This window comes from Eptesicus fuscus, chromosome 17 (assembly GCF_027574615.1).
Source record: "Eptesicus fuscus isolate TK198812 chromosome 17, DD_ASM_mEF_20220401, whole genome shotgun sequence".
NCBI classification, from domain to species: Eukaryota; Metazoa; Chordata; class Mammalia; order Chiroptera; family Vespertilionidae; genus Eptesicus; species Eptesicus fuscus.
The window spans coordinates 3,644,764-3,664,815 of NC_072489.1; the positions used below are offsets into that span (position 1 = coordinate 3,644,764).

Below are 20,052 nucleotides of genomic sequence, written 5' to 3' on the forward strand. Positions count from 1 at the left end.
GCACATTTACATCCCTCCTGACCAATGTGCCAGTTTATAATGTATTTTAAATCACTATGTGTATTTTATTTTTTAAATATTTTAATTAAAAAAAATTAACTTTATTTTTTATTGTAGACACTATTACAGATGTCCCCATTTTCTCCCCTCAATTTTCCCATCTCCATCCAGCCCCTGTCACCCTCTTCCCTCTGTCCAGCACTCATGTAGTCTGTGTCTGTTATGTATATGTTTCTTGGCTAATCCCTTCACCTTATTTCATCCTTCCAAGGGAATCTACTAGAAAACATGTTTGAGATATCAATGCTTAGAGAATTATTGACATAATGGTATTATATATATATATAATATATATAGTTTTATATAATGTTTTCTTACAAATATATGCATATAAAAGAGTTAAAAGGGATAAATTATAATATGCAAATGATTATATTACCTAACAAGGTAGATATAATCACTTAAAAATGGGGAAGAATGGTATAATCCAAGAAAAAAAAGTTTAAGTATTTTTGGTAGTTGGTAATTGGTCTTTTATATTTAAGTGCAGTGTACCAAATGCCACAAGATTAGTGGATTACAATAATAGAAATGTCTCATCTCACAGTTTCCTGAGTCAGGAGTCCAGGCACAGCTGGCTGGGCCCTCTGCCTGGGGTCTCACCAGGCTAAAATTGTGGTCAGCCTGCTGCATGGCCATCCAGGGCTCCTTCAAGGCTTGACAGAATCTTGGGCTTTGCATTTGCGACATTGAGGTTCCCGTTTCCTTCAGAGTTGTGAGCAGGAGCAAGAAATTGAAAACCTCTTTGAAAAAATCATGACAGAAAACTTCCCCTAAGTTTTAGACATACAAGTCCAGGAAGCACAGAGAGTCCCAAACAAGATGGCCCTAAAGATGCTCACTCCAAGACACATTATAATTAAAATGCTAAGGGTTAAAGACCAAGAGAAAATTTTAAAAGCAGTAAGAGAAAAGCAGTTAGTTACCTACAATGGAGGGCCCATACAACTGTCAGCTAATTTCTCAAAAGAAACTTTGCAGGCCAGAAAAGAGTGGCAAGAAATATTCAAAGTGATGAAAAGCAAGAATCTACAATAAAGATTACTCTACCCAGCAAAGCTGTCATTTAGAATTGAAGTTCAGATAAAGAGTTTCCCAGACAAGAAAAAGCTAAGGAGTTTATCACCAGTAAACCAGTATTACATGAAATGTTAAAAGATATTCTTTAAGAAAAAGGAAAAGATAAATAATATGAACATTAAAATGGCAATAAATACATATCTATCAACAATTGAGTCTAAAAATCAAAATAAACGAACAGGGATTCTAATGAAAAAAATAAACTGATGAATAAAATAGAACCAGAGGCATGAAAACATGGAACAGACTGAAGAATCTCAGAGAGGAAGGGTGAAGGAGGGTGGAAAGAGATTAATAACTTATGTGCATAACCCAGGGAAGATCCTGGTGGAGGGAGGCAATGGGGAGGAGAGGCAGAGACATCTGCAATACTCTCAATAATAAAGATTTTTTTTAAAAGGAAGGAAGGTGGAGAGGGAGAAAGGAAGAAAGAATGGAAGAAGAAAAGACAAAATGAATGAATAAATAATACATGGTGGGAAAAAAGAAAAATAAATTACTAGGACATAAGAAAATAAAGCCTACAATGTTTATATTTGAGAAGATTTGGTCCAATGCATAAGTCCATCAAGCACATAAAACTTTTAAAATATGTATTTAAAGTTGAAAGGTAATAGATGCATATATGATTATATTTAAATATTTTTTTAAATTTTCCCCAAATAAGCATTCATATACTCACAAAGATGTCAATGGGAGTTTTATATTCATATCGTAGGCAAAAATTGATTTATTGTTGGTATGAAACTTTACAAGAATATTTTAAGGCCAAAGTAATAAAACACAAGAGACAATACATAGTAAATATTTCCATTTAAATAACAGCATGAAATACTCAGGAATACTGTTGTACATTATGTCTATTATTATACAAAAACAGAGGGAAACATTAGGAATACAAATATTAAAGGCCAATCATCAAAATTAATGTTTAGCATAGACTACTACTTATATGAATAATATAAAGAGGTTGATTCATCTATTTGACTTAATATAAAATAGATTTCTGGCATATAATTATTTTAAAAATGAGAATTATCATTTTAATTCATCCAATTCAAGTATTCATTCAGCCAGGGGAACAATATAAACCTCTTAAAAATTCAAGATCTCCAGCTTAATATTAGAAATTTTCTTAATATAATACATAGAATATTCTGATCTTTACTGAATTACACTTTACAAAGATGTATATCAAGTGCTTTATAGCTTATAATAAAATCTAACTGGTCACTAAAATTCTTTGATAAAATTATCACTGTAATTGTATGAGGCAAAGTCCTATAATAAGATGAATGTAATAATGGCCACAATCTTTAGTTTTCATTTTTAGAGCTATGAATTTGGTTTTCCAAAATTTGGTTCCCAGAGCCAGTTTCTAAATGTTACAGCAGAGGTGGGGCGGGGGGGGAGGGGGGGGGGGGCGGGGGAAGGAGGGCGGTAATAAAAAGAAATTATTTAATGGAACTCTGAAGAAAGAAGTAACTACTCTAGATCTTAGTTTGAAAAATATATCTGGCATAAGTGATTCAAAATTACATAATAATGCTTATATCAAAGTTTATTGGTTAGCTAAAGGGCAAAAACTAAGAAGCAAGTAGAATGTAGTATTTGCTTCCAACAAAGCAGACTGAGTAATATGTTAAGTGTTAGGGTGGAATAGGAAAGAACTCAGGCCAGGGAAAATTTCCTCTTGGACCCTCTCTGTAAATACCTATTTTAGTTTTGGACTGTTCCTCAGTGTGCTCATTGGTGGAGGGAGGAAGTCTGCCCACCCACAAAAAGCTCCCAGACCAACAAGTCTTTGTCCACTGGTTCTAGAAAGGCAGCTGGTCCTCTGAGCTCCCTGGGGCTCCAGGGACTTGGACATATGGAATAATGGAATCCAATTTGCATAACACATTAAACCATCCTAATAGGAATCTTTAGTGAACTGAGTTGTTCAAATGCCAGCTAATAGTATAGATTGTAGCTAAAAACCGTGGATAAATATCTGTCTTAAAAATGCCTGTAAGAAGTCAGTTAACTGGTTCTAGGTCCTCCCAGAATCAAGGCTGCCTAAGGTCTGGGAAATCCTCAGCTCCCTTTAGCTGTCTTTCCAGATATAATCTTAATAAATATAGTTTAAGTCTTTTATTGGGCTCTGTAATCCCTTCAACCAAATAGACTGCAGTTGTTTTAAGAAACTTTTATTTCGTTGGAAAATGTGGGAGGGTATTTTGATATTATCTCAGTAAAATAAGTGGGTAAACACTATTCACCCCAAACTAAATGCTTCGGCCTTCAGGGAGTTGTCGGAAAGGAAATCAAATGATACACCAAGGAAGCACATTGTGCACGAAGCAGAGCCCTTCCTTCGGCACAACCTGTCATGCTCTTTCTGAGGAAGCTCCAGGCCACCTGGTATGTCAAGTGTGAGGCAGTCTTTCTAAATCCAAAGTCGCAAGCTTCTGAAGAACTTCAAGCACAATTTTATAACAAAACCAATACTGCTCCTGTAGACATACATATGAAAAACAACAGGCCGTTAAGCAACTGAATACCAATATCCACTTTCCGAGTACACATTTGTAATTTTCAGCCACAGAGAAAATTCCTAAAGAGCACACATTTAACTATGAACTTCTTTACATAAACATATTTTTTAAAATATCAGAAACATAAATGAACACAATATAGTTCTTGGTCTAGAACTAAAGGCTTAACTGAATAGAGGGGAAACTGACTCTCAAACTCATTCTGCTTATATTTTCCCTGGATGAATCACATTTAAAATTTTTTTAGATATAGCCTCAGGTCTCTCAGACAACAATAGTTCAAATAAATAAAATGCTCCATATTACTCAACGTTGGCCTAAAAACAGGTCAGCCTGAAGATTCAGGGGTACATGTTTTCATTATCCATACTTTCTTAACCCCCCAAAATGACTAATAATTAACCTGTGACAGAAATGATAGTTTTATGACATGCTAATGACGTTAATATTTTAGTGGCAAGTAAATATCCCAGAATTGCTATCCATAAATTTATGAAAATACATTGAGACATGTTACTCTAACAAAGCTTGCGTGTGGGCACCGGGAGACTCGGTCTCAGTCTCAGCTCTTTCACTTGCTAGCTACCAGAATAAAGTGACCTCATGGAAAAGACTGCATTGCTCTGAACTTGAAGTTCGCCATCAGTAATGTCTCCCTCAAAAGTGAGAACTCAGTGAGATCATGTGGGTGAAAGAGCTTTATAAATTGTAATATGCTATACAGTGAATCTTTATATTCATTATTCTTCAAATTAGAATTTATGACGTGAGAGCTTACCTTTGTTTGAACCATGCCATGACGTTGTGCTCTCATTTGGGCCACGATATCTCTGATGTTGAACTGCAACAGGATGACAGTAATTCTGTATTATCCATGTGGGGGAACAGAAACCTACAGGTTGCCAAATGAGCACCCCATACTGCTTTCCAGTGAAAAAGATGTCAAGATTTAACCAGAAAGGTCTCATTTTCAGTCCTAAGAAAATGCACTATTTTAACCTAGTCTAATGGATAAGCAAGACTTGTATAGTGGGTTTCCAGGAAAAAGCAGGAAGCAATCAAATAACAAGAAATGCTCTCCTAAAGAAATAACAACAAATTTTCCCTTGTGTATACTTTTCTGTTCTCCAAAGAGAGACTTTAACTCTCGGCACTATAACTCTGGAAAAGTCTTGTTCTGCATAGAAGACTTGTTCTGGCCACAATAGTAGCACAGCTGTTTCTCATAAAGAGAGTCCTCTCAACTCAAATGGAGACCCTGAGCAACAGCTGGCCCAACGCCAGATTCTACACGTGTGCATGGAGACCTGCTCTGCCCAGGGTAGTCGCTGCCTGGGGCAGGCCTGCAAAGGGCTGTTGCTGGGCCATAATGCGATGAGTCCAGAAATGAGCAGTAAGTTTTAGAACATGGCAGTCTGCCACTGGCACAGGCTAAGAGGTGCCATCAGTGGAACAGCACACAGGCCAGCTAGGGCGTGGGTGCATTTTCCTCGAGTCACATTTGGTATAAGCTGAGGACCAGTCATGTGCAGCAAGACCATGCTGACACCTGAAAATTCCAAGATTTGTCAACCATAACCCAAAAGAATGTAAAAATCAGAGAATATAAGCATTCCTTTACTTTTATAACTTGTCATTTTTATAATAATTTAAAATCTAACTTAGCCTTAAAATTTTTATATTGAAATAATTATATATGCAAAGTAGGTTGCAAAAAAAATGTATCGAGAAATCCTGTATATCCTTCACCCAGTTTCCCTAAGTTAAACCATGCAAGACAGCGGCAGTATAACATCAAAAACAGAAAACTGACATTGGTACAACCCACAAAGCTTATTCAGATTTTGCCAGTTTTATGTGTGATCATTTGTGATTGTGTGTGCTTGTGTATCTCTGGTTCTGTGCAACATTATCACATTTGAAAATTCATGTAACTGCAACCACAATCAAGATTTCTGACTGTTACACCACCAGATTTCCTTATGCTATCTGTTAGAACTACCATCTACCACAACCTCTAACCCTTGTCAACCAGGGAATCTGATCTCCATCTCTATAGCCTCTTCTTTCAAAAGGATTATATGAATGGAATAATGAAATAGCTAATCTTTTGAAAAGGACTTGTTTTCATGCAGCATAATTGCCTTGAGACCCATAAAAATTGTTTTGCATATTAATAGATCTTTCCTTCTTATTGCTAAAATTAGAAGCCTGGTGTACAAAATTCATGCATTGGGGAGTGTCCCTCAGCCGAGCCTACATCCTCTGCAATCTGGGACCCCTCGAGGGATGTCTGACTGCCAGTAGGATCAAGCCTAAATGGGCAGTTGGACACCCCTCACAATCCAGGACTGCTGGCTCTCAACCATTCGCCTGCCTGCCTGCCAGCCTGCCTGCCTGATTGCCCCTAACTGCTTCTGCCTGCCAGCCTGATCACCCCCTAATCACTCCCCTGCCATCCTGATCAACACCTAACTGCTCCCCTGTCGGCCCAATTGCATCCACTGTCATGCCTTGAAGGCCTGGTTGCCCCCAACTTCCCTCCCCTGCAGGCCTTGTTCCTCCCAGCTGCCCTCCCCTACAGGCATGGTCACCCCTAACTGCCCTCCCCTGCAAGCCTGGTCACCCCTAACTGCCTTCCCCTGCAGGCCTTGTCCCTCCCAACTGCCCTCCCCTGCCGGCCATCTTGTGGTGGCCATCTTGTGTCAACATGGGGGCAGCCATCTTTGACCATGGGGGCAGCCATCTTGTGTATTGGAGTGACAGTCAATTTGCATATTACTCTTTTATTAGACAGCAGAGTATGCTATGGTCTGGAAATGTACCAGGTTTTTAGCCATCAACTTGCTGAAGGACATCCAGGTTGATTCCAGTTTTGAGCTGTTATGAATAGATCTACAGTGAACATTTGTGTACAGGTTTCTGAGTGAATATGAGTTTTTATTTCCCTGGGATAAATACCCAAGAGTGCTATTGTTGGGGATATGCGGTTAAGTTTAGTTTAGATTTATAAAAAAACTGTAGCATTATTTTCCAGAATTGGTATACTGTTTTTCATATCCTATCTAATAAAAGAGTAATATGCAAATTAACCATCACTCCACTACACCCACAAGCCATTCCCACCAGCCAATCAGGAGCAAGTATGCAAATTAATCCAACCAAGATGGCTGTGGCCATGGAGCGAGCAGGAGGCTTGGGTTTCCCAGGCAATGGAGGAAGCCAAGCTTTGAGCACACCCTAGCCGGCCCAGGCCTCCACTCAAGGCTACAAAGTTTCAATTATAGAAGATAAATAAATCCCAACAAAAATGGCTGTGGCCACAGAGCAAGCAGGAGGCTTGGCTCTGCTCAAGGCTACAAAGTTTCAATTATAGAAGATAAATAAATCCCAACAAAAATGGCTGTGGCCACAGAGCAAGCAGGAGGCTTGGCTCTGCTCAAGGCTACAAAGTTTCAATTATAGAAGATAAATAAATCCCAGATACCAGCGCCTACACTTGGGTCACCGCAGTGGGGGAGGGGCATAGCTGGCCTACAAAACACCAGAGGCCCCTCACCCAGGCCGCCCCACACCCCAAGGGAACCTCCACCCTGATCTGAGACACCCTTCAGGGCAAACCAACTGGCTGCCACCATGCACCAGGACTCTATCCTATCTAATAAGAGAGTAATATTCAAATTTACCATCACTCCAACACACAAGATGGCTTCCCCCATGTAGTCAAAGATGGCTGCCCCCATGTGAACACAAGATGGCCAGCAGGGGAGGGCAGTTGGGAGGGACCAGGCCTGCAAGAGAGGGCAGTTGGGGGGACCCAGGCCTACAGGGGAGAGCAGTTGGGGAGGACCTGGCCTGCAGGGGAGGGCAGTTAGTGGTGACCGGGCCTGCAGGGGAGGGCCATTAGGGGTGAACAGGCCTGCAGGAGAGGGCAGTTAGCGGCAAACTGGCTGCCACAGGAGCAGTTAGGCATCAATCAGGCTGGCAGGGGAGTGCTTAGGGGGTGATCAGGCTGGCAGGCAGAAGCAGTTAGGGGCAATCAGGAAGGCAGGCAGGTGAGCAGTTGGGAACCAGCAGTCCTGGATTGTGAGAGGCATGTCCAACTGCCCGTTCAGGCCCAATCCTACTGGGATCTGGCCTAAATGGGCAGTCAGACATCCCTCGAGGGGTCCCAGATTGGAGAGGGTGCAGGCTGGGCTGAGGGACACCGTCCCCCCATGCACGAATTTCGTGCACCGGGCCTCTAGTACATATATATATTTCAGAGTGGAAGGGAGAGGGAGAGAGAGAGAGAAACATCAATAATGAGAGAGAATCATTGATTGGCTGCTTCCTGTATGTCCCCTATTGGGGACTGAGCCTACAACCCAGGCATGTGCTCTAACTAGGAATCTAACTGTGACCTTCTGGTTCATAGGTCGATGCTCAAGCACTAAACCACACCAGCTGGGCAGAATGGGTATACCATTTTACATTCCCATAACTAAGGTATGATCAATCCAGTTTCTTCAATTCTTCACCAACATTTATTTGGTGAAGATATTTTATATCACTATTTTTATATTTGTCTTTCTGATAGATGTCCAGTGATATTTCAGCATGGTTTTAATTTAATTTTCCTAAAGGCTAATGAAGCTGAGCATATTTTCATGTGCTTATTTGTCATCTATATACCTTCTTCAGTGAAATGTCTGTTCATGTCTTTTACCCACTTTATAACTAGATTGATATATATATATATATATATATATATATATATATATATTTTTTACAATTGAGTTTTGAGGGTTCTTTATATATTCTTGATGTAAGACCTTTGGTGGATATGTGACTTTCAGTTTTTTTAGGTCTGCATCTTGTCTTTTCATCATCTTCATAGGGTCTTTCAGAGAACAAATAATTTTAATTTGCCTTCCCCCCAATATCAGTGATGGCAAGATGTCTTCTCTCACCACCTACAGTCAACACAGCACTGGAATTTGTAGGTTGTGCAATAAGGCCAGAAAAAGAAATAAGAGGTATATGGATTAGAAAGAAAGAGATTAATCTGCCCCTATTTTTTAATATAATGACTGTCTATGTAGAAAATACCAAGGAATCTAAGGACAAAACAGAACCAAAAAAAAGCCTCTTAGAACTGAGTTCAACAAGATCACAAGATATAAGCTCTACACCCAAAAATCAATTGCACTTCTACATCATAGTAACAATGAACATATGGAAACTGATAGTAAAATCATAATCCTATATAATAAAAGCCTAATATGCTAAGTGTCTGGTCATCCAGTCATCTGTTCAAGCAATCAAAGCATGATATGCTAATGATATGCTAGGGCTGCTCAACCGCTGGCTATGACATGCACTGACCACCAGGGGACAGACAGTCGACTGGTCAACCAGTTGCTATGATGTGCACTGACCACAAAGGCACAGATGCTCCAACTGGTAGGTTAGCTTGTTGCGGGGTTCTAGCCAATCAGGACTGAACAAGAATGGGCTGGACATGCCCTGGAGCCCTCCTGCATTCCCTCCCCAGCTGACCAACCTCCCGCATCTCTCCCCAGCCCCAATCATGCACCGGTGGGGGTCCCTCAGCCTGGCCTGCACCCTCTCACAGTCTGGAAACCCTTGGGGGATGTCAGAGAGCCAGTTCTGGCCCAATCCAGCAGGCCAGGCCGAAGGACCCCACTGGTGCATGAATTCGTGCACTGGGCCTCTAGTACTCTAGTACTATTTATAATCACTCCAAAGAAAATGAAATAAAATAAGCTTAACAAAGCATGTACAGGATTTGTATGCTGAAAATGCCAAAATGCTAATGACAGAAATCAAAGAAGACCTAAATAAATTGAGCAATATACCATGTTCATAGATTAAAATATTCAACATAGTAAAGATGTCAATTCTCCCCAAACTGATCTAGATTTAAAGCAATTCCTATAAAAATCCCTGCAAGGTTTTCTGTAGACATAGAAAACTATTGTAAAATTTATATGGGAAGGCACAGATCCTATAATTGTTAAAACAATTTCGAAAAAGAAGAATAATGTGAGAGAAATCACTCTACCTGATGTTAGGGCCTACAATATAGCTACAATAATCCAAAGCATGGCATCGGTAAAAGGATAGACACATAGATCAAAGGAACAGAATACAGAACCAAAAATAGGCTCATATAAACATGTCCAATGATTTATGAGAAAGATGCAAAAGCAATTCAATAATGGAAGAATGGCCTTTTCTACAAAAAATCTATATATATAAAAGCCTAAGTGACCATTACGACTGAACAACTGGAACGACCGGAATGACCAGTTAACCAGTTGCTATGTTGCGTACTGACCACCAGGGGGCAGACACTGATGCAGGAACTGCATCCTGGTGGTCAGTGTGCTCCCACAGCCAACCTCCTGCACCTGGCCAACCTTTCCCAGTCCCTTCCTGTGGCCACCAACCTCCCGCAGTCCCTCCCCCTGGACAGCTGGCCAACCTCCCACAGTCCCTCCCCCAACCCTTCCCGTGGCTGGCAGGCCTTGATCAGCCAGGCCTAGAGACCCCATCCATGCACAAATTTTGTGCACCAGGCCTCTAGTGCTGGAATAATTGAACATCTGTAGGACAAAAATAAAAAGAAAGAAAGTCAACCTTGATCTAAACCTCCACCTTATACAAAAAATTAACCCAAAATAGATTATGGACTAAAATGTAAAACATAAAAGTATAGAACTTTCAAAATATAGCCGAGAACAAATTCTTTGGGACCTAGGCTGATGAGTACTTACACTTGGCACCAACAGCACGAAATCCTGTGGGGGGTTTTAAATTTATAATTTAAGGTTAGATAAACTATGAAAATAAATTTGTATTTAACCTAAACTACTGATGGCAGAACAAGCTTCTGGACTGGGCTGTCAGGAAAAGCACAGCTTTCTGAATGCAGCTGCGGTGACTGACCACGTGAGGGTCATGGAAGTGACGCAGAGAAACAAAGGCCACAAAAGCTCATGGTAATTTTACCTGGAATTATAATTCCTTACATACTTTAGGGAGTTTTATAGCCATTATGTATTGTGAATTGCTAAAACCACACTAGTGTTATTATTTATTAATCATTGTATTATTATTTATTAGTATTAACCTACTTTATAGTTAAAGTACCATTTTCTAATGACACCATACCTTAATAAGTTCAGGGATTGGTTATTGCTGTGCAGTAGTACTAATTTATGAAACAGAAGTAGCAAATCATTTACCATTGTAACTTAATAAACACATAGATAATGCTTACACAGTGATGCTTTCAGTATATGTGGTATTTGAACATGATGAGATACGAAGGAAGAAGAAGTCTTTCTTTTCTCAGTTTGATTACTGACAAACACAACTAGCTCTGCACTGTATAAAAACGCAAAGTACAACATCATCAACAAATGTTTCTTGGAGTGTAAGTTTTGTGAAGGATTATGTTCTGATAGTAGAGCTGCAATGACCAGAAAACAGTCGAAGGTAGTGACACAGATTAAGGAATTTATGCCAGAAGGCAAATCAACACACTGCTTCGTTAAGACAGTGTTGGTTAAAACAAAGAAACAAACAAAAACACCTGCCAGATTAACTCAGCTGTGTGCTTAGTGGTGCAGTGAGAATTTGGACTACTCACTTCCCTATGTGATTGATAGCTGGTGACTGCCTGTGAGTGGCTGCTACTGCTGCAGGTGGTGTGAGGGAAAGCTGTGTGCAGAATGTCTGAACTCAGAGCGACCTCAGTGTCTCCAGAGTTTCAGGGATTTTAAGAAGGCTTGATTAACAATGAAAATAGTCTAAAAATAACAATTAATGAAAAGAAATAGATAGTTACATATTCTTAGATGTTCATATTCTTTAGGATTATAGTAAGTTAATCCTAAATGTCAGAGGTCACACTTGACCAGCCACATGTGGCTGTATGCAGCCTGCAAAATGTAAGCTCCCCATGCGAATTCCCAGCACGCACATGGTCTGCACCTGCTCACGCAGCCAGCACACTGCTCATGCTCCTAGACCATTTAGCAATGCACCAAACTTCCCTGAGTGCTTCTAAAGCTTCCTCTCAATTCCTGTAAAGCAATTTCTGCAAATATCAAACATCCACAGACTGATGCTGGCCAAGGCCACACCTCCTGGAGCTCTGGTGGAAAGCATTTCTGAAGAGTAGAGAGGGGCATCAGTACGAATATTTGACAGCTCAAGGCTTTATGGAAAACCAATAAGGAAACAAGGGTTTCCTTATTGTTTTCCATAGAGGTTTTCCTATTTTTGAACCATTATATCTCATCAAATCCAAGGCATTCTTGATTGTAAAATGCATCATTTTATGCACACTGTCAATTAAACAGACAGATGACATTATAAAACACATTTAGGATTTAAAGAAGGTACAATGTGGGAAAAAGACAGTGCTCCTTAGGGTTATGAAATAGAATATTTACAGTTTTACAGTTTCTATAAGGGATATAAAATAAAGATAAACATAAAACTACTTAAGAAATTATGATGAAAAATATATAAAAGAAAAAGTATACTAATGCATTTTCTGCTAACAAGACAAAAGGTAACATCAGACTCACTTAGCATTTTTTAGAACATTTATCTTTTTTTTTGGCCAGCCAGTTTATATTCATTCTATGTGATAAAGCCCTAGTTTACTCTGGAAAACCATTCCTCTCCTATTCTCAACCTTAAGGCCTGGCACAGCCCTGACTGGCCTGCACTAACCAGCATCTCCCAGAGGGCTAGTTCTGGGAAGGGGCAGCCTCAATCGGAACTCAGTCGGAAACAGTGAAATGCTAGGAGGTACTGGGCTCAGATTCTGAAAAGAAGGAAAACTGCTTGTCCCTGTCCTTCAGGAGTGACCGGGAGAGGTCATTTTCCTATCCTCCCACATCATGCAGCCTGAGGCTGGTGAGGTCCAGGGCCCAGGCGGCATCTGCTGTCACTGTCGGGTACCACTACCCAGAGTCTGAGGAGAAGAGTCTGACACCTGCTCCGACAACGACCTAACTGCAGCACTGTCTGCCAGGCACGCCCACAGCCCGTCCATCTGGACTGAGCCGCAGGGTCACACTCCTGGGCTTGACTGTGGTCAGAGCCCCGCCTGCTCAGTGCATGCCTGCCCACCCTCACTGCTGCAGCACAGAACGCTCAGCGAGTGGCCTGTTAGGCCACAGATCTAAAGTCACATTCCCTCATCAGTGTAACCAATAATAAAGGCAATAGTATAATCACCACATGTCTAAATTAAGAGGAAAGCAAAAAATTGCTAATGAATAACTCAAACCCAACAATATTATTATCCATATTTTATAAATGAGCAAACTGGGTTTCGGAGAGGATGAACAATTTGCACAAAGTCACCAAAAGTCTACAGTATGTGGCAAAACTGGCAGTCACTCCCAGAGCCTCTCAATCGCTCTGAAGTCTGCATTGTTTTCAACGTGCTACATGCATGTCGTCTGTCCATTCCAAACAGGCACATGTCACCAACCTTCTCCAACAAGGCTGGGAAGATGCCCCTGGGGTGGAAGGCAGAGAAAGGACGATGAACTCACACTCAGTGTGCATGTACTATGTTCTAAGCCATTCGTTTCATTATGTATTTCAATCCTCACAACCACCTCCAGGAACCTGCAGCAGTTAAGGAGCAGGTATCCAAAGCTCATGTCTATTTACTAAGTTGCTCCTAGTGACTAAGTTGCTCTTCGTAGCTAACTAAACACTAGTCAGTCTTCAGCGTTAGAAGACTGTGGAAAGTGGAGTTTTACTGACTTGGGTTTATCTGCGTAAATCCCACACTCACTGCGAAGTTGTTCTCAATGGCGCAGAACACCACGTCCACACAGATGAACACCCCGGTGCGGCCCACTCCCGCACTGCAGTGAACCACGATGGGCCCTGTCAGGTGGTTGCTCCTCACGCAGCGGACATACTGTATGAAACCATCTGGTGGTGCAGGAGTGCCATGGTCTGGCCAGTTGGTGAACTGCAGCTGTTTTATAAAGTGGCTAGTTTTTGTCTGTTGAGAGAGGGAAAGGAGGTAGGAGAGAGGGAGAGAGAAGGAAGGGGAGAGATAAAGACAGATATATCAACCTCTTATATTAAAGATATCATTTTAATTTCTAATATACCAGAAATAATAATGATAATAATAATGGCTATAGGTACTACAATAATAAACATAAGAATACTACTAACAGGTAACATGAACTGGGCACTTGTTATGTTCCAGGTACTGTGCATTATTGCTTTTAATCCTCACATCAGTGTTTGGAGGTGGCACTATTTATCCTCATTTTAGAAATAAAGAAGTAAGGATTAGGTGACTGCTAGGTCTGAAGGCTCACAGGTCCAGAGCTGAGACTATCAAGTAGGCCTCCTGAATCCAAGTCTACTATCTTTCTTCTGCACCACGAGGATACAGAAAAAGCAGGAATTCAAAGATGGTCCCACCTGTTATGAATAATATAGAAGAGCATCTATCTCAGCTTAAATGTCAGTAAATTAATTAAAACAGGTCTGTGCTATCAGGTTGCTTGATGGTTCTCTGGCAACGAGGACACAGTGCTGAGCTCCTGGGTGTGGAGTCATGAAACTCCTCAAGACTGACAGGTTAAGCTTTGAGTTTTCTAATCGTCCCTTCCAAAGGGATCGCCCTCGTCCAGGGCCAGCCCTCTTTTTATTTCACTGGGGACCCACGTGGAAACTCAGGATGGGTTTCTCACTCTTCTCCTGCTGCCCTAGTGCATCATTTTTCTTAAATTCCAAATAGCTCGTTTGAATCATCAGTACCTAAAAGTCAGTGATGAAAACAATCCATGAAAATCCTGTGAAGGCTTGACGTTTAGGGTAACTCTCACCCTATCACATATTTCAAGGACTAAATCTCTCCTGCTGCTGTTGACCATGGAGAGTTGCTTTCCTGACTGACCCAGTGCTGTGAAGACAGGCCGCTGGTGCAGCTTCTCCAAATAGAACACATGGATCTGAGGCTTGTGGGCCCAGCCCAAAGGCCACCATCCTGTCCGCCCTTGCCAAGACTCAGTAAGTGGATCCCAGAACTTGAGTCCGTGCAGACAGACCATGCATCTGTGCCTCCCGCCTGGCCTACATTTTCCAAGCATGCTGCCCTCTCCTGCCATGGCAGGCATCACTCCCCATTTGGAACTGATGTGGCTGGTGTCTTCCTTCCATGCCAGCCTGCAAGTACTCTAAGACTTGAGACTGTGTTGCTTTATATCCCCAGCCCCTGACATGCTACCTGGTTAATAGGAAGGAATCAACGGATATCAGGGGAATGAGGGATCAGGAGAGTCCCCAGACACACAGGACAAGCTTGGTGCCCAGTACACAGCCAGCAAGCTCTGCATCCATGTCAGCCATTGTTATTCCTGACGCCTTGCTCCTCACTCTGGGCTTGGACCCTCCTCATTCTCAAATCTGCCTTTCCCATCCCTCCCTCCCTACTCCCCTCTCTCTCTCTCAACTTCTCCCTTTGCACTCAGGACCACCATCCCACAATAATATCTTAGAAACCCTAGTCACCTCCCTAAATGTTTCTTCCATTTTCTTGCCTTGCCTCGCCTCCCACAGGCATTTTCCTGTCTGTGGTGCTCTGATGGAGGCCACTGTCCTCCTGTGCCCCAGGTACCACAGAGACTAGGTTACATACAGCTTGCTGCCCACTCCCATTTCCAAGTCACTATTCCTTCTCCTTGAAAAAAAAAACCCTCTTCCTTTTGAGTTTCCAGACCTCCTAACTTCATCTTCTCATTGTTATAACCCAGTAGCTAGACCTCCTGCTTGATCTACATTCACGGCACATCCTGACTTCTCCCTACCACAGGTTCTGACACCATCCAGGGGACAATCAGGTCCCACAGTACCACCGACATTCTAACTCACAGCACCTTTATTTCTCTCTTGCAGAGGAGAGACTCCTTCCTCCTAGTCCTCACAGTGGTGAGCACTCCCTGGACTTCCTACCACCGCCTGCAATGTCAGGGGTCAAAAAGCTTCTAGTTCTTAAAATCCACTGTCACTGTCTGACCAGAAGCTTATATGCTAGCACCTCATTTGTGCTTCACTTCAATGCAACCAAATGCACTCTCCTGTCCCTTGTGTCCTCCACTTACTCCTAGTTGACTGGCCCCCGATTCCATTCATCTCCCTAAATTAAGACTTCATGACTAATTATCAGAATCATTCTCTTACAAACTGTCAACTCCTTTTATCATTTGAATCTTGCCACAGATTACAGACAGTATCCCACCCTGGGCCAGTCCCATAACTGGTGGACAGAAATCCCATAGTCTGGCTGTGGGGAAGAAAATAATCACATAGTTGCATATTTTATTGCAATTAAAAATATATAGCTTCCAACCTCAGCACCTCCAGAAACCCTTTTCCTAGTCATTACGCTCCAATCAAATCAACTTCTTTGGTGATGACTCCAAATCTCATCCCTTTTTTCAAGCTTCCTGTTTAACTCCCATCCCCTTCATTCTTGTGGAACACACGTATCACATACCTGATAATCAAATTTACTTAGAGAAGTTAACTCATCACTTTCTCCTATAAATCATTGCTTTTCTATTTTCCGAGTCTATTAAAGCAAGAAATCTGTGAATTACTCCAGACAACACTTTCCAACAGAACTTCCTCCAATGATGCAGATGTGCCTTATCTGTGCTGCCCAATATGGTGGCCTCTGGTAACATGTGACTACTGCAAGTGATAAATAAATTTGTTATTTTATGTAAGTTTAAATAATTTAAACTTAAACTTAAATAGCCACATGTGGCTACCATATTACACAGCATAATTTTGACCACTCCTGTCACTTATAAGTCAAAAGTCATAAGTCACATATAAGTCTGTCAATTTTATCTAAAAATCACCAAAGTCTCTGCTTTCCATCTCAATGCCAACTTCCCTAGATGACAATGGCACTTTCTTAGTAAAATTCTTCAATATCTCTCAATTATCTTCATAATAAAGTTTGGCTCCTTCGCTAAAATCCAAGAAATTTCATGTCTGGCTTGCCCCTGCTTACTTTCTATAGCCTCATCTCATCTCTCATTACTCCTTGGTACTGCAATTTTATGTCCCAGAAACATTTAACTACTTATATATCTTCATATATACCTCATTCCATTTTATATCTTGATCATCTGCTCCCTCTTTCCATCTTTCTCATTTGTGTAATTCTCAATTCAGATGCCACCACCTCCAGCAAACCTTCCCAAAACCACAAGTAATGCTAAGTACTTCCCTCCCAAGCTCCCAAACCCTCCACATGGATCTCAATATTACCACTGAGCACACCAAACTCTCCACCACTCAGTAAGCAGTGCCTGGCACATGACTAACATACCTTCACATGACTAACATACCTTAAGGACTCAATACACACCTGTCACCCTTGGCAGAAGCAGCCCAAGTACATCCCAGGATTAGGCTACTTCCAATACTCACTCTCTCACTCCATTCCCACTGCCATTCCTTCCTCTCTCCAGCCAGAGTTTGATTAAGCACAAGTAGAAGAGGGGGTCTTAGTTTCTAGTGCCAGAGAGAAGTAAAACTAAGTTATTTTAAAAGTATCCCAGTCTATATGCTACCCTATGCCTAACTTCTTGTCCTGACATGCATGTTTATATAATGAAATATGAATCTGATACTGATTTTTAAAAACTTACAGATTTCCTCACAACTTGAAATACTCGAATGGTGAAATATGGAAGGATCTGGTAGTTCTCCAGGAAGATACGACAGTGTTTCAGTTCCAAAGGCTTCTTCATAGAAACGGGCCAGTAATGGTGGCATTTGGCAACTCCACCTTCTATCTCTCTGGTTATCATGACAATAACATTAGAGTTATGTTCCAAAATCATTTGCCAAAAGTCATCTGTGGTACTTGGCAGTGGCCCTTGGGTAGCAATATAGGAATACTCTTCTCCACCATTGATTATCCTAATGTAACTAGCATTAATGTAGTCCTTGTTTTCTCCGAGAGGAACACGTGTTGAATCATCTATTACAAAACAGAAACATCTGGTAAATAAGGAAAAGCAGGAGATGCAATACACCCAGACTTCCTAAAAGCATTTAATGCAGATAAATCCATTGATCTCTTTGACCAATAGAGAAGAAGGTATATGTTTGAGTCCATAAATTTAAATTCTTCCCTCCCCAAAACCTACTGGCATGACCTAAGAAGTATACAATTAGGGAAGTTTTTTTTTTATTTTAAACTAGTGACCTGGTGCACGAAATTCATGCACATTAAAAGGGGATTGATTAGAGAAAATAATTTAATATTGCTATTTGCCCATTCTCTATAATAGAGGTGTCAGAGGTGAAAGAAAATGAGTAAAATGTATAAGAAAATCTTCCTCCTGTCAGAATCTGGGGTGCACCACAGGACCCAGAATCAAGTCCCTGCCCACCCACATGCGCCTCAAAATTGCATGAGACCCAGACCCGGCCAACTCCCGCCCCCATTGGGCTAGATCCAGACCTGGCCAGTCCCACCCTTGTCAAGCCCTGCTGGGCAGGGGATGTAGCCTCAGGGCCCCTGGCCTGGCGCCAGGACGGGGGGCGTGGCCTGAGGTCACCCAGCCCAGACCGGGGCCGGGGGCATGCCTTGAGGTACCCTGTCAAGCCTCACCAGGTGGGGGACATGGCCTGAGATCCCCTGTCAAGCCCCACTGGGTGAGGGGCACAGCCTCGGGTTCCCTGTCAAGCCCCACTGGCAGGGGGGTACAGCCTCAGGTCCCCCGTCAAGCCCCACTGGGCAGGGGGCAAGACCTGAGTTCCCCTTACCCAGCACTGGGGTTGTACCTTTAGGTCCCTTGTCAAGCCCTGCTGGGTGGTGAGCATGGCCTGAAGTCCCCTGTCAAGCCCCGCCAGGCGGGGGCATGGCCTCAGGTCCCCTGGCCTGGCACTGGGGTGGGGGGCATGGTCTGAGGTCCCACAGCCTGATGCCAGGGTGGGGGGCATGGCCTGAGGTCCCCTGTCAAGCCCTATGGGGACAGGGGAGGGTGTAGCCTCAGGTCCCTGCTGATTGCTCGTTAAGGCTCCTATGGGAACTTGGCCTCAGCTGTGGGTGCAGCCATCTTTGTGATGGAGTGATGGTCAATTAGCATATTCCCTCTTTATTAGATAGGATACTTTTCTACTAAACAGAGAAGGATGCCACCAGTATCCAGATACTGAGAAATTTCTGTTATGCAGGCACAGGTGGGATTAGGTCAAAAGAGGGGCCTACTAGTCTACAACAGAACACAGCCAAGGAGGAGCCCTCCAAGGGAGCCAGTGGAGAGCAGCCCCAGAAATCTGGGGAACCTGCAAGCCCAAAACAGCAGAGCCAGGGGAAAACTCAGCAACAACAACTGAGAACGGAGGTAGTTGACTAAATACAAACACTAGCATAACAGAATCCTATCAATGCCACAGACATGCAGCCAGCCCTCTGAATGTCCATCCTCAGTTTCACTGGTGAAGTGGCAATTGCTAATCAAAGCAGAGGGATTATGGGAAAAGGATGCTATGAAGGGCATTTTCTCCAAGCAACATGGGACTCGTCTGACATAAAGTATTACAACAAATATGAGAAGGAAAAGCAGTGACTTGACTCACTAACAAACTCCACCGGCCCAGGAGTGGAGTTACAGTAACACCTGGAGCTCTGGCTCTCCCATGACTCCTCACAGAGAGGATGAAACAAAGGAGGGGCCTGCCTGCCCAGCCAGGAGCCATCACACCAGCAGTCTGTCCCTATGACCCCAAGTCATTGGGACCTCTTATTTAGCAAATATGCTATGATAAGATAATTGCAAGGGGCTTACACAATTTCCAACAGAACCCTTCTCAAATTCCAACACAGCAAGCATAAACCATCCCTTCTAAATATGAATAATTAGGAAAAACAATCACTAGGTATATAAAAATATATAGTACTTCACAAAAGGACACCATTCTGAGAAATCACAGCAAATGTCCTCCTTTCTGCAAGGGAAGAATGCCTTAAAACTCCAATTTATATTTTATATATAAAGAACATATACAAGTCAACACCAACAAGACAAAAAAACAAATTTAAAAATGGGCAAAGGATATAAACAAACACTTCTCCAAAGAGGACATACAGATGGCCAATAGACATGAAAAGATGTTCAAAGTCACTAATCATCAGAGAAATGCAAATTAAAACCACAATGAGATATCACCTCACACCTGTCAGAATGGATGTCATCGATAAATCAACAACAAGTGCTGGCGAGGATGTGGAGAAAAGGGAACCCTGGCACTGTTGGTGGGAAAGCAGACTGGTGCAGCCACT

At 42.1% G+C, this 20,052-nt stretch overlaps 1 protein-coding gene across 1 annotated transcript in view; it reads right to left on the bottom strand.

Annotated features, from left to right (window-relative positions):
* Nucleotides 1-3,313: 3,313 nt before the first annotated feature.
* The window catches only part of PTPN20 (protein tyrosine phosphatase non-receptor type 20), a 100,853-nt gene continuing 84,114 nt past the window's right edge, over nt 3,314-20,052 (bottom strand). Inside the window, exons 7-10 of the mRNA XM_008149139.3 lie at nt 17,408-17,742; nt 13,513-13,728; nt 4,456-4,518; nt 3,314-3,635 (exon numbers count right to left, since the gene is read on the bottom strand). Of these exons, the coding sequence (XP_008147361.2) occupies nt 3,549-3,635; nt 4,456-4,518; nt 13,513-13,728; nt 17,408-17,742 (701 nt within the window). The 3' untranslated portion in view covers nt 3,314-3,548. The remainder of the gene's footprint in view (nt 3,636-4,455; nt 4,519-13,512; nt 13,729-17,407; nt 17,743-20,052) is intronic.